At 41.5% G+C, this 14520-nt stretch overlaps 1 protein-coding gene across 3 annotated transcripts in view; it reads right to left on the bottom strand.

Annotated features, from left to right (window-relative positions):
• Positions 1 to 2820: 2820 nt before the first annotated feature.
• The window catches only part of CREB3L1 (cAMP responsive element binding protein 3 like 1), a 103974-nt gene continuing 92274 nt past the window's right edge, over positions 2821 to 14520 (bottom strand). For 2 of the 3 annotated variants that reach the window (XM_070936264.1, XM_070936255.1), the window contains 3 exons: positions 13053 to 13152; positions 10191 to 10311; positions 4917 to 5182 (listed from right to left, as the gene is read on the bottom strand). In XM_070936264.1, coding sequence (XP_070792365.1) covers positions 4917 to 5182; positions 10191 to 10311; positions 13053 to 13152 — 487 coding nt within the window. Of the gene's footprint in view, positions 3326 to 4916; positions 5183 to 10190; positions 10312 to 13052; positions 13153 to 14520 lie in introns of those variants that run through there. The other variant, XM_070936246.1, reaches the window with a different exon arrangement.

Raw genomic sequence — 14520 nt, 5'->3', positions numbered from 1 at the left:
TCAAAAGTGCGAGGACCTGTCAGAAATGACTTTTTTCAGCTCTCTGGTTAGTCCTTTTGTGCATATGGACTACTCAGAGGGCTGAAAAAGTTATTTTTGACTGGTCCTCACACTTTTGACCAGTCCTCGAACTTACAACTGTCCTCACATTTTACATTTTTGCCCTATCTTGTCACCATGTTGAAGAGAAGCAGTTGTGAAATGAGTGACATGGTTGTTAAGAATGCTGCACGGGCATAAATGTGAGGATGGTCATAAGTGTGAGGACCAGTCAAAAGTGCGAGGACCTGTCAGAAATGACTTTTTTCAGCCCTCTGGTTAGTCCTTTTGTGCATATGGACTACTCAGAGGGCTGAAAAAGTTATTTTTGACTGGTCCTCACACTTTTGACCAGTCCTCGAACTTACGACTGTCCTCACATTTTACATTTTTGCCCTATCTTGTCACCATGGTGAAGAGAAGCAGTTGTGAAATGAGTGACATGGTTGTTAAGAATGCTGCACGGGCATAAATGTGAGGATGGTCATAAGTGTGAGGACCAGTCAAAAGTGTGAGGACCTGTCAGAAATGACTTTTCAGCCCTCTGAGTAGTCCCTATACACATAGCCATGGCCACCCGGTCACATGACCAGGTAGCCACGCCCACCCAGTCACATGGCCTCCAAGCCACGTCCACACAATAAGCCACGCCCACAATGGTGTCCTTCTTACCAATGTTAAAATCTGTTCACCTTACCCTATAGACATAGCCATGGCCACCCGGTCACATGACCAGCTAGCCACGCCCACCCAGTCACATGACCAGCTAGCCACGCCCACAAAATAAGCCACGCCCACAATGTCCCTCTTTACCAATGTTAAAATCTGGTCACCTTATGCTACTATCACCAATGGGAAGCCAGTATTAATTGGAACTGCTGGGGCAATGAGGTGGAATCCTATTTATCTGTGGGCCTTGATAGAACAGCTATCAGAGGCAGTACCTGCTGATGACCCCTTTACCTCTTGCAACTTTTTCTAGACATAAAAAAGGTTTGTTTTTTGTTTTGTTTTTTTAAAAAGCAAGCTACTCTGAGGTTCATACATATTACTAGCTCCAGTAGATGAAAATATCTCTAGGTCAGAGTCAGTAGTGGGTTGCCCCCGGTTCGGACCAGTTCTATAGAACCGGTAGTAAAACCGGCGGGAGGCTCCGCCCACTGACCCCGCACAAACGCAGAAGCGCGCGCGTGTGGCCGTGTTGTGAACCGGTAGTAAAGGTAAGTAGAACCCACCCCTGGTCAGAGTTGAATCTTCCATTGCAAAGCAGAGCTAGCTCCAAAACATTTTCTGTTGATGTTGCTTTCCCAGTGACTAGAAAATATATTTTCATTTGTTTTAGAAAGCAAATAACCTTTTCTCAGAAGAGTGAAATTAGGTCTCCTGCAATATGACTTTTCCCATCCATTATATATAATATTATAGTTCATTATTACCAGGCTGTGGCTGCAGGATTGGAAAGAGAGACTGAAGAGGAGCTGCTCTCATAATTTCTCAGTAATGCAAGTTCTATACAAGCCTCAGAGAAGCCCTTTTGGCTCTGGTAGAAGACCTCTTCTCATGAAGGGAGGGCGAAGCTGTCACCATTCAGGGATGGATAGTGAGGCTACACAAACATTTACTAAACTAATAACCTCTCAGTTAAATAATGAACAATCTGAACAATAGAGCTGATGCTGCATCTTTTTTTTTAATTTTGCTGCTTGAAAGCGACTGCAGAGCCAAGAGAAGAAGGAAAGAGCGATATATTAGAAACAAACAGGGCAAACATCAGTTGCTAGACTGAGTGGAAACAGTACGTTGCAAAGAGAGGAAATTCACAGATGCAAAGCCCGCAATAACTCTTAATAAAATACAATACAGAAAATAGGACTTCAGGATCTCCAAAATACATTATCTTAAGAGTTGGCAATAATACAAAATAAAATTCATTATGTACAAACAATTTCTGCTTTTGGTCTCTGTACAACAATATGAATTTGAGGCACATGTGGACAATTCTCAGAAGTTATGACTAATGGCAAGGATATCAAGGAGAAGTGTTCTCTTGTTGAGAAGTGGTTCTTTATGCTGGTTTCAGATTTTTGAGAGGTGGATACATAAAAAGTTGTAATGTTTGTCCTAGTGGACTTTAATGAAGAATTGCTGGGGTAAATTTCTGTATGTTGACTATTGAAATGGCAATAATTGCAGAACTATGCTGATCTACCTGTCCCAAATGCATATATGTAAATTTGCATATGTGTATATTGTGGGGGGTGGGAGACATCAAGATACCCACTATCTTTGGTCCTCTGCATGTTAAGGAGGAACATTTGTAGAAATGGTCAAACAAAATTTCTTAGTCCATATGGAGTCTGGTCTTTTATGGCAATCTCATATTTTAAAGGGAACAGTGTAAGATAAAGAAGGACCTCATTCAAATGGGCTGCTGTTGGACTATTTGAAAGAAAAGCCAATGTTTAAAAACACCTAACAAATATCAAAGATTGCAATACATTTTTGAAAAGCTCCTTATTCAGAAGTAAATCTTCAGGCTGTGTCTCCAATTATCAGGTAAAAGGACTGATTTTATGATTTGTATTCATGAGAAACACTTTTTAGAAGGCTATTTTTTCTTCTTCTCTGGACATAAATGTGATATGGAATCTGTTTCACGGTGATTTCATATTTGATCAGCAAAAAGTATCTTTTTGAAATATCCTCTTATCTGGATATTTAATTGTAAAGTATACAACTGTGTAAAAAACTAATGCAAAAATCTGAAAAATCAGTAGCTGAACAGGAATGTTTTTGCTGACATAGAAACAAAAATTATTTGGGAATGATGGAGTTGGGTGGTAGACTTCAATAACAGGTGAGAATACATTAGAGGGTGGAGGTGCTATCCCTGATTATGGAAAATGTTGTGAAACCTGACAGAAATATCAGTATTAATACCAGGGCCTAAGTATGAGTGAATAAGAGGTTAAACTCAAGGCCAGCTTGGAGCTGTCTAGGTAGGACATCTCCTTCCACAGTGCAAGCCTGTTCATTTTACTCAGAAATAATTCCCATCCAGTTGTATTTATGAGTCTGTCAGTTTAGACCTGCAATCCAACCCCTCAATCTTGCAATCCTAGTCATGCTTACTTAGAATTAAGAATGATGCTTACTTCTAGGTAAGCATGCAAAGGATTGCAACGCCAGTCACATCACTAGGAAAGGATCCTGCATCCAGATGGAAGAGGCCCGGAGAGTTTGCAGCTGCTACAAATATTCAGCTGTGTCACTGGAGGTTCCATCTCTGCAGAAAAGATAAAACCAAAATATTAGCCATCTATTTTACCACCTCTAATTACCTCTTCATATTAATCAAAGACCTTTGAGCAGATCCTCTCTCAGCACTTGGTTGGATTCTTTGGCAGATTGTTTCCGTTCCTCAGAATGCCTTGATCTCTCCATTATTTTCAATTGTCTTAGTCTCACATATAGCGTCAGATATTATACCTGCTACAATCTGTCACAAATTGAAGAGCAAAGGCTCTCTTTCAGTGCTAGAGCTGAACACATGTGTTTGCAAATAAGCCCTTAGTCCTGGTAATGGTTTAAAAAGGGATAATTAGCAGGTGACAGGAAGGATAGAGCCTAGAGTTGGCTAGTAATTCCTAAAATGAAGGCCAGTCTAATCAATCTGAAATACATTTATGTCATGCAACATATGTACATTCTGATTTTAACATCTTTTTGATAGACATTGAAAATTGCTCTCTGTTAATTGAGGTTTCCCTAGTCCATAAAGCTTCTTTTCCTGAGATTTTGGGGTGAATCAGATAATTTATAGTTTGAGAAAAAGAACCAAAACTTATTTATTCTACTTTGAGCTTTTGTGGTGCAGAGCTTGCCGTAATGCATGTTCTCAAAGTACCACACAACTCCTTAATTGTTTCTGCTGCAGCAGATCGATAAGTGCTATCTTGTCGGAAATTGAGAATGAGAAAGTCCAGCCTGTTCTTTGTCTTTAATAGCAGACTGACTGGCAGAAATCAACAATGGAGATTTTGATATATATTCATAAAAACATTCATGATTAGCTCCTGTGGCCTGCAATCACTAAATGCCTAGGCCTGTGATAATGAACCTATGGTACGTGTGCCACAGTTGGGACATGTAGCCATATCGGTGGGCACATGAGCTCAGCTCCAGTGTGTGCTGGTCACCTGATTTTCGGGCCTTCTGGGCCCACCAGAAGTAGGGAAACAGATTGTTTCCTGCCTCCAGAGGGCCTCAGGGGGTGGTGGGGAAAGCCTGTTTCTCTCTCTCCACAGCCTCCAGAGCCTTTCTAGGAGTCTGGGGAGGGCAAAAGCGGCCTTCCCCACCCCCCTGGAGGCCTTCCGGAGGCCAGAAACGGCCCATTTGCCAACTTCCAGTGGGACCAGAAGGCCCGTTGTTTGCTCTCCCCAACCTCCAGAGCCTTTCTAGGACTCTGGGGAGGGTGAAAATGGCCTTCCCCACCCCCCCAGAGGCCAGAAACGGCTTGTTTGCCGTTTCACCGGAAGTTGGCAAACAGGCAGTTTTTGGCCTCCGGAGGGCCTCGGGGGGGATGCCTCCCCAGTCTCCTAGAAAGGTTCTGAAGGCTGAGGAGAGCAAAAAACGGGCCTACCATTTGATCACGTGCCAGGAGCGGGGGGGAGGGGTGTCGCACATGCATGCATGGGGCAGGGCGCATAGAATTATGGGTGTGGGCATGCACGAGCGTGACCCCCCCCTCCTGGCACGCGATGAAAAAAAGGTTAGCCATCACTGACCTAGGCATAGAAATTGGTTAAACATGAGACAATTTTATTTTAAGGTCTAGATAGGAATGGAAGCCTTGATACAAGCAATCACAACTCTGCTTACTTCTCATGGAAGCTTTCCTTGGAATGAGTAAGAGTTGAGCTGGTCTGATTCTGATTTGGACCTGTAACAGGGGCTTTGTTCAGATACTTGACTGTTTCATAAGCAGCCAGGGTACTATGCACGTCCGCTTGTGGCTGCTTCTCTTCTTCCCCAATTTTTTCAGCTTCCCACTCTTCAGGATGCTCCACAGAAATGAAGGAGCTGTAGGTCTCCTCTAAGGAGCCCCTGTGCTCATCATAGAACAGCAGGCTCCGTGATTGAACTGCAAAAAAGAAGAGCCTCATTAAGCAGCAAAAACACGTTGCCCATTTATTTGTTAGGTCTTTATACCAATAAATGTCATTCTTGTAATTTCTGCCTATGATGAAACTATATAACGATCAAGCTGCCAAATAATTGCCTAAAATATAATACAGTTTGGCTCATTTCTACTTTCTACTAAATTAATATAAGGCTATTCTATGAGGTCTCATAATTTGGCTTCAAGAAATAAACAGCAAAAAGCAAGTCTCTTCCTCAAACTCCTTATTTGGGTGCAAAGCTTAATTTTGACTGTTAAGTCTTCAAAAGGCATAACTTGATACCACCATTTGTAATAAAATGCTTTTTTCCCCTTTTTACAACCCTGTATTCCCTTAATTCAGGATAGAGTGAGAGAATGCAGTTGAGCATTTATTGGCCAGATATCCTCCCTGATGCCTACATGGAGTTCGCAGCAGATATTTTATCTTTGTGCCTTGAGAGAGAAACATCTGCCACTATCTAGCATTGAATTCTCAATTTCCGAGTAGGAGGTGAGCATCTTTACTACTAGGCCACCACGCCACTTTATAATGCTTTACTAATTGTTTTAAAAAAATACAGATGATTTAATACAGTTTTCAGACAACTGATGGACTTAGTCCCAGCAGAAGTGGTGCCAGTGTACAGTAAAAATATGTATGTATTAATTGTAGGTTTTGTAAACAACATCCATGTTTTCAGACTATATCATAATCTGCAGTCCTATATACATAAGGATATTTATTTAGTACTGTATGAAGAATATCTATACCAAAATCAGAGGTTTCTAGCATCCGGTAAAAGTTATGCCTATACCAGGGGTGAAATGCTCCCAGTTCGGACCGGATCGCCCGAACTGGTATCGATGGTGGCTGGTGGTTCGGAGAACCGGTAGCAAAAATCCCTGCCCCACCCCATGCCCAACTGAGCTGCGCGATCATCAGAGGCTTTTTTTTACTTCAAAAAAAAAAAGGGAAAAAATGCCTTTAAAAGCCTCTGGCGATCCCAGCTGAATTGCCTGATCATCAGAGGCTTCTAAAAGCATTTTTTCTGCAACCTCTCAAGGTTGTAGAAAAAATGTTTTTAAAAGTAAAAAAAAAAGTTGGTGATGCCCACCCAGTCACATTACCCCCCGCCCACCAAGCCACGCCCACAGAACCGGTAGTAACAAATTTTACATTTCACCTCTGGCTTATACTATGGAAAAACTATTTATTTAGCTCAGCAATACAATCAACTTTAATAGCAGTGCATAAGACAGACAGGGCTGGCCCTGCTATTTCCATTTCTGAGATTGGTATATAAGATTAGAATGAGGGGTTTTATTTACCTTTACTTAAACATGAGTTTTTACAGAGTATAAATGTATAAATGAAATGGTCATGTACATCATTAGTTCATTTTGGTTAGTCATTAGTACAGGTAGTTCTTGACTTACAGTTGAGCCCAAAATATCTGTTGTTAAGTGAGATATTTGTTAAGTGAATTTTGCCCCATTTTACAACCTTTTGTGCTTCAGTTGTTAAGTGAATCACTTCAGTTGATAAGTTAGTAACCTGGTTGTTAAGTGAATCTGGCTTCCCATTTACTTTGCTTGTCAGAAGGTCACAAAAGGGTGTTGGGATATAGCAACAGTCATAAATATTAAGGATGAAAAAGAGACTGAAGTCCAAAAAAAAAAAAAAAAGGTAAGAAAGCAAATTGATTGTTGTAACAGAGGAAACTGCCAAGAAAAAAAGCCAAAGTCAAGAAAGACAAAAATCTCAGGAAGGTCCTTAGTTCTAACCAAACTATGCCAGCAAATCTGGAATACAAAACAGTGACTAGCAGATGGGAAGAGGTCTGTTTAATGACTAATACTAAAGAAAAGAGGATGTGAAAACAATCATAAATATCTTTAATTTCACATGCTAGCAAAATAATACTGAAGATCATTCAGTGTAGATAAAAATTATACATGGAAATGGAATTGCCAGAAATTCAGGTTGGCTTTAGAAGAGGCCAGGAAACAAAAGGCATTATTGCTAATGCAGGTTGAATAACTGAGAACACAAAAACATTAAGAAGAAATTATCATCTCTGTCTTACAAATCTACTGAGTTGCTTACATCAGCAGAAGAAGCCCTTCTGAAGATATCCTAGCTGCCAGAATTTGGCTGTCTGTTATGTGGGACAAGGCCTTCTCTTGTGTAACTTCCAGGCCCAAAATCCTGTGGACAGGATTCTGGGACGGCTGAACGCGACCACATGTTTATTGGACCCGTGTCCCTCCTGGTTGGTGCTGGCTTCCCGGGAAGTTACACGAGGCTGGCTCCAGAGGATTATTAACGCTTCCTTGAGGGAGGGTGTCCTGCCGGCTGCCTTGAAAGAGGCGGTGGTAAGGCCCCTCTTCAAGAAGCCCTCTCTGGATCCAGCTATTTTGGCTAACTATCGTCCAGTCTCCAACCTTCGCTTTATTGCAAAGGTTGTTGAGAGTGTGGTGGTGCGGCAGCTGCCACAGTACCTGGATGAAGCTGTCTATCTAGATCCGCTCCAGTCCGGCTTCAGGCCTGGGCACAGCAAGGAAACGGCATTGGTCGCGTTGGTGGATGATCTCTGGAGGGCTCGGGATAGGGGTTGCTCCTCTATCCTGGTCCTATTAGATCTCTCAGCGGCTTTTGATACCATCGACCATGGTATCATGTTGCGCTGATTGGAGGGGTTGGGCGTGGGGGGCACCGTTTTGCGGTGGTTCTCCTCCTACCTCTCTGATAGGTTGCAATCTGTGTTGACGGGGGGCAGCGGTCGACCCGAGGTGCCTTGTTTGTGGGGTGCCGCAAGGGTCGGTCCTCTCGCCCCTTCTGTTCAACATTTATGTAAAGCCGTTGGGTGAGATCATCCGTGGCTTCGGGGTAGAGTTCCATCAGTACGCTGATGACACCCAGCTGTACATCTCCACCCCAGGCCACCCCAACGATGCCCTTGAAGTGATGTCCCAGTGCCTGGAGGCCGTGAGGACCTGGATGGGTAGAAACAGGCTCCGATTCAACCCTTCCAAGACCGAGTGGCTGTGGCTTCCGGCGTCCCAATATACCAGCTGGTGCCAATGCTAGTTATTGGGGGCGAATCACTGGCCCGCACGGAGAGGGCTCGCAACTTGGGCATCCTCCTGGATGCACGGCTGTCTTTAGAAGAGCATATGATGGCCGTGGCCAGGGGGGCTTTTTATCAGGTTCGCCTGATATGCCAGTTGCGTCCCTTTCTAGATCGGGACTCCCTACGCACGGTCACTCAGGCACTCGTCACCTCCCGCCTGGACTACTGCAGTGCTCTCTACATGGGGCTCCCCCTGGGGTGCACCCGGAGGCTCCAGCTGTCCAGAATCCGGCCGCGCGGGGGATTATGAGAGCGACGGGGTGCTCCCATGTGACACCTCTCCTGCGCGAGCTGCACTGGCTTCCAGTGGTCTTCCGGGTGTGCTTCAAGGTGTTGGTGACCACCTTTAAAGCGCTCCATGGCTTAGGGCCGGGGTATTTACGAGACCGCCTTCTGCCACCAATAGCCTCCCACCGGCCAGTACGCTTGCACAGAGAGGGCCTCCTCAGGGTGCCATCCGCCAGACAGTGTCGGCTGGTGACACCAGGGGGAGAGCCTTCTCTGTGGCGGCACCCGCCCTATGGAACAACCTCCCCCCAGAGATATGTACAATACCAGACCTCCGGACTTTTCGTTGGGCCCTGAAAACTTATTTATTTCATCTAGCCGGGCTGGCTTGATCCCACAGTTTTGGTTAAATTTAATTGATTTTAATTGGGTTGTTTTAAATTGTGGCCAAAAATATTTAATTATTTTTAAACTGTTTTTAAATTTTGAATGTTCTGTTTTATTCTGGCTGTTCACCGCCCTGAGTCCTGCTGGAGAAGGGCGGTATACAAATTAAAACAAACAAACAAATAAATAAATAAAATAAAAAAGTTCTCCATAGGACAGTGGCTGCTTTCATACTCCCATTATTTACAAAAATGGTAAGAATACATCATTTAACTATGTTTTTAATTGTTAATCTATTTTAAGGATACTAACTTTAACTGTACTGATTTTAGCGTTCTGCATTTTGATTAATTGGTGGATGCCACTTCAAGTACTTCTACTAATAGTAAGTAGAAAAATAGATATGAATTTATTAATAAACAAAACAAGGTAAGTTAATGTTTGAGAAAAAGAAAGAAAAAAATTGGAACTTTATCCCACGTTCCAGACATGAATGAATATGAAAAAAATAAATTGCAACCAAAACCTCTAAAGGATAAGTTACCTCAAAATCTAATTATCCCAGTACTGGACAAATTACAGCCTATTGGCCAGAGATAGCTCAGGATTTACATCTTTCCATTGCTCCCTGAAATCACACTGCTGAAATTTGGAGCACAATGGCCCAATTTGAGGGCTGCAATTCATGTGTGTAAATTAAATAAGGTTGGGAATAGGAATGGGAAGGCCCTTGGAGGGTTCCACATCTAATTCCCACCCATAAATACCCCAAACCACCCAAAGTATTGGAATTGATGGAATGGCTGATTTGATATATTTTTTTGGAAAAAGTTAAAGGATGGGAATGAGAGCAGGAGTTCTGGGGGTATTCTTGCTCTCTCCAACATTGTCTCTAAATTGCCCTCCCCAATTATTTCAGGTGATTATTCAAGTTATGAGGTTTTTGAGGCTTGAAATGGGAGTGCTTTGCCTCACAAATGAACAGGAAGCAAAAAAAAAAAAAAAGCCTCTACAATCTTAATAATATTGTTGGGCCACCAGGTGTCCTTAGAAATCAGAAGAGCAGAAGGTCCACAGCTCAAACTTCCATAATTTACCTGTCCCCTCAATACCATTATATATCTCTGTGGATAAAACGAACCATGATAGGGTTATCCCTGGAAAAGAAGGATCATTAAGTATTAAAGAAGCATTAAAGAAGCTTTTAGTAATGAAGGAAAAGTTCACATTTGACCCACTTTTACTTGTTGTGTAAATGTCTGGCGTCGGAGCTGCTTTTACTGTTTGTGATGTTGTTGAGAATTCTGGGAGACATGGCATCATGGAGCCCAAAACCAGAACAAAGCACAGCACCAGGACCTATGGGGGAAAACACACAGTAGAAATATTCAGTGCACTGATATTTGAAGAGATGAATAGTAAGAAAGAGAAGAGCTGGAAATCATCAAAACAACTTTGTAATGGAGAAGCAACCATAACAAGGAAAACCCAGTCTCACTCATCTATTGAGCCATGAAGCTTATGAGTGATTCCTGTGGGAAAGATGAGCTATAGATACAATAAATGAAATATATTTAGGAAAATCAATAGATTCCCAGTTTATGGATACATTTTTAAAAATTTAGATATGTGTGTTTACAAGAATTTAAGAACAGATTTAAATTTGTAATCATTCCAGTCTATCACTGAGAATTTATTTATTTATTTGTATATCACATTTAGAAACCACCCATCTCCTTCATAGAGCAACTCTAAGTTAGCGGCAAATACGTTCATAGGCTTTTCAAAATGATATCAGGCTCCCAAGAACCCCTGATCAGCATATACACTCAGTATATTTTTCAACCAGCCCTATAACTACATGCTATAAGTCAGAGTTCAGGAATAGTCCACATTGAGCCTGCCACTGAGTAGGAACTGAACATTGCATCATTTGTTTCATGCCACAAACGCATCTTTAGGTAAGAATAGGAGGAATAATATTAAAGACCTACCGAAACAATATTACTTTTCTACTCATCTAGAATTGATATTCTCTCCCCAGCAAGCGATATAGGGGATGAAGAAAGTTTCATCTGCTGAATTTTTGCCTATCAGGAAGAAGTTATTCACAGGCCCAGAAAACTTTATCAGAAAAAGGAGAAAACTTTAAAGTTGTAATGAAAGAAAAAAAAAAAGAGTGGGACGGGAATGTTGGCTCGATTCATTGAATAATAATCTTTTATTTGGTCACTTTGAATCTGCAGCAGAGAGAATGCATATCTGAAGCTGCCTTTATTTCCGCCAGAATGGAATAAAAGTAAATTATATTTTAAACTTAATCAACTTTCATTTAAAGTTGATAGAAAAATTGTACCATTATGGTTTTTTTTTTTTACAATGAATTTTCCTGTGACAGCTATAAAATGGATGTCAGCTTTTGCTATTTTTATACCAGAGGTAAGAGCCCATTAGCATTCATTAGAAAAATTCCTTGGTTTGGAGTGGGAAGCGAAGAGGATGAACCACACATTTAGCTGATGGTTATAGGAAGGAACATTACTCATTCTATGAAGTTTGCAATCTAAATCTTATGCTGTGGATTCAGCGTATGCAGAAATACCATAATTCAAGCTACATTTGGTGATTAGAAAATAAATATATATATTCTCCTGACACAAAACTTTATTCAAAGTGAGGAATAGAGGAAGGGGAAGCAAGTTGATCAGGGCACTATCATCTAAGCAAGTAAGCTCTAAGTATTCATCCCTACTGTTCTTATACTGCAAAAGTGACTTTACAATACTAAGAACAATTTCACCCTGCAGTCTATGTTGCTTGCCTCATGTAATGTCCAAGCTGTTCCTTAACTGAGATTGAGATGATGCTTAGTCCAAATTGCAGCCATGTGTCATCCCTTCAAGGTAATCCAAACACAAGAAGCACAACCTTCAGTATTAATTCTATCTTTATTGTAAGATTGTATTAACAGACTCTTGCAGGTCTGAAAGTACCTCTCCTGTCCCTTACTTCTACTCTCCTGAAAATTAGAGAGGGTCCCTTCTGAGATGTTTTCTCTAACTTTCGTCCTTTGGGTTCGAATTTCATTTATTATTCCCCTGCCTATAGCTTTTCCTCCTGTCTTCCAAGGTCATGCTCACATACCATTACACTATGCAAGACTTGATTGAGGGCCACTCCCTTGCTTTTTGTTTTTTCTATTCATACAGGGAAGACAGCCTGATAGGTTGGCTGACTCCTGTGTAGAATGATCTATTAATGCTTGTCTTTTCCTTCCAGGGACTGTTCCTTGCTCATGAGTCCCTGGGCCTTTCCTTTGCTTTCCTAGATGTGTGCACATAGATGCCTTCACCACCATCCCTTTCCCACATTATGTCCTCGGACACTAACTCAAACGCTTTCTATTCTTTTCTTCTCCCCTTCAGATACCAATATTTATAACATCAGGATTATAAAAATCAGTCACTGTTAACCAGCAGAGATCAAAATCTAACAGTTTAGGAAGAAATGGCCACCCTGGACATCAACCAGTGGTGGGTTGCTACTGTGCATGCGTGCAAGCATGGACGCGCCCACGAGCAAACTGCTAGCAGCTGAAATTGAAATCTACTACTGGCACCAACCAGCTATTGGGAGAGAGGAAGCATAGCAGATATTGTAGCCAACAAGAATGGAGGTTGTTACTAGAATGAAACAAACTTTCAGAGACCATCTACCGTGTTTTCCCCAAAAATAAGACCCTGTCTTATATTTTTTTGAACCCTGAAATAAGTGCTTGACCTTATTGCCATGCGCTCAAAAACCCGATTGGGTTTATTATCAGGGGATGTCTTATTTTGGGGGAAACAGGGTACTCTGGAGGGCTGATCTGATTTGAAGCTGGAAATATGGGTGAGGTGTACATTTGCAATGGACCAGGAATGGGAAGACAACATTCTTTTCTGCCTTCAGGAAGCGATGAGCGTCCTTTACTACAATGGGCCAAACAGCAATTGGGTAATCTGTCCTTAACTTTGCAAAATTTCAAAGCCAAGATCACTGTGAATGGAAAATGATTTGCCTACAAAGAAAGTTTTAAAAGGATACTATGTAGACCTTACCATCAGGCATGTTCCTGTCTGTGTAGAGACCATTTTATATGGCCTGGAAACCTTCCCTGCAACCAGAGATTGTAGCTTTTGTAACTGCTGCAGAAGAGTCCTAGGAAATTAATTTTAAAAAATAACTTTTTCATCATCAGAAGAAAACACATAAAAAATTAAGAGCTCTAAAAATAGTATGTTTATGTCCTGCTATAAGAAAATACATTATTTATTTCTTTAATAGATTTACATGGTTGTCTACCTCACAAAAATGACTTTGGAAGACTGTTTTATAATAATTAAAAACTACTTAGTAATTAAAACAGTCCAAATACCCAAAATGAGCAATTAGTACAATAACCTATATACCATAGCTGAAAACCATATATTATATATTTATTATTGAATACAGGAAGTCCCTGGGTTACAGCCACTCGTTTAGCAACTGTTCAGATATACAAAGTTGCAGCATTGCAGTGTCCTTGAAGTCATGTGACCATGATTCGGGCACTTGGAAACCAGCTTGCAATTATGAAAGTTGCAGCATCCTGCGGTCCCATGATTGCCAATTATGCTCTTCCCTGCCATTTTCAAATTCAACGGGGAAGCTGGTAGGAGGTTACAAGTTGCTCCAACAAGTTGCTCCACTTCCACTGTTTTTTATTCCCAAGGCACCCCTGAGCGGCATGGGGATGTTGTACTCCATAACACCTCCACCCACACTCTCTACCGCCTGCCCATCACACCCATTTGCATGTAGCTGTTGCCAACCCACTATAGATCTTGCTTGCCAGACTGCTTGCCTTCAGTTCCTCTTAAGATGTTGTGATCACATGAGATCCTCGCTTAATGACCTGCATGGTCTTCATTTAACAACAGCAACTGGAATTGCTGGGATTGCCATCACTAAGGGGTGCTGTTGTGCACCATTGTGCTTTATGGCCATATATCTCAGCAACATAAATTCCAGTCTGTACTGTGCTTTTATTGTAAAGGAATCCTACTAATAATTCACATAGATAGGCTATCTCTCTCTTTTGGTCCTTTTGAGTTAATGTTAATACCTGGCAACTGCCTGGACTATTTCCTGCAGAGTTGGGGTTTCTTTTTTTTGGCTTTATTTTCTTCCTAGGACTGAGAGAATGACTGGCCCAAGGTAAGCCAGTTGGTTTTGTACCTAAGGTGGGATTAAAACTCAAGGTCCCCTACTTTTTAGCCTGGTGCCTTAACCACTACTTCAAATTGGCTCAACTAGGTAGGGACTTTGCATTCTAAAATGGGGTAATCTGATAATTCATCTAATAATAAATCATGGAATATAATTTGAACTGCATTTGTATTTGAAAACCTGGATACAGTTTCAGAAGAACTACATTGGGCCTTGCAAAGAGTACTCTTAAGTGGAAGAAAAAGTACAAGAGACAAAGATTTGGGATTCTGAATGTAGTAAAGAGTCCAGAATTGGTGGGAGAATCAGAGAAGGGTC

The sequence above is a fragment of the Pituophis catenifer genome, unplaced genomic scaffold, assembly GCF_029215685.1.
Source record: "Pituophis catenifer annectens isolate HBS135680 unplaced genomic scaffold, rPitCat1.0.hap2 SCAF_1, whole genome shotgun sequence".
NCBI classification, from domain to species: Eukaryota; Metazoa; Chordata; class Lepidosauria; order Squamata; family Colubridae; genus Pituophis; species Pituophis catenifer.
This window is presented reverse-complemented; position numbering and strand designations above follow the sequence as displayed.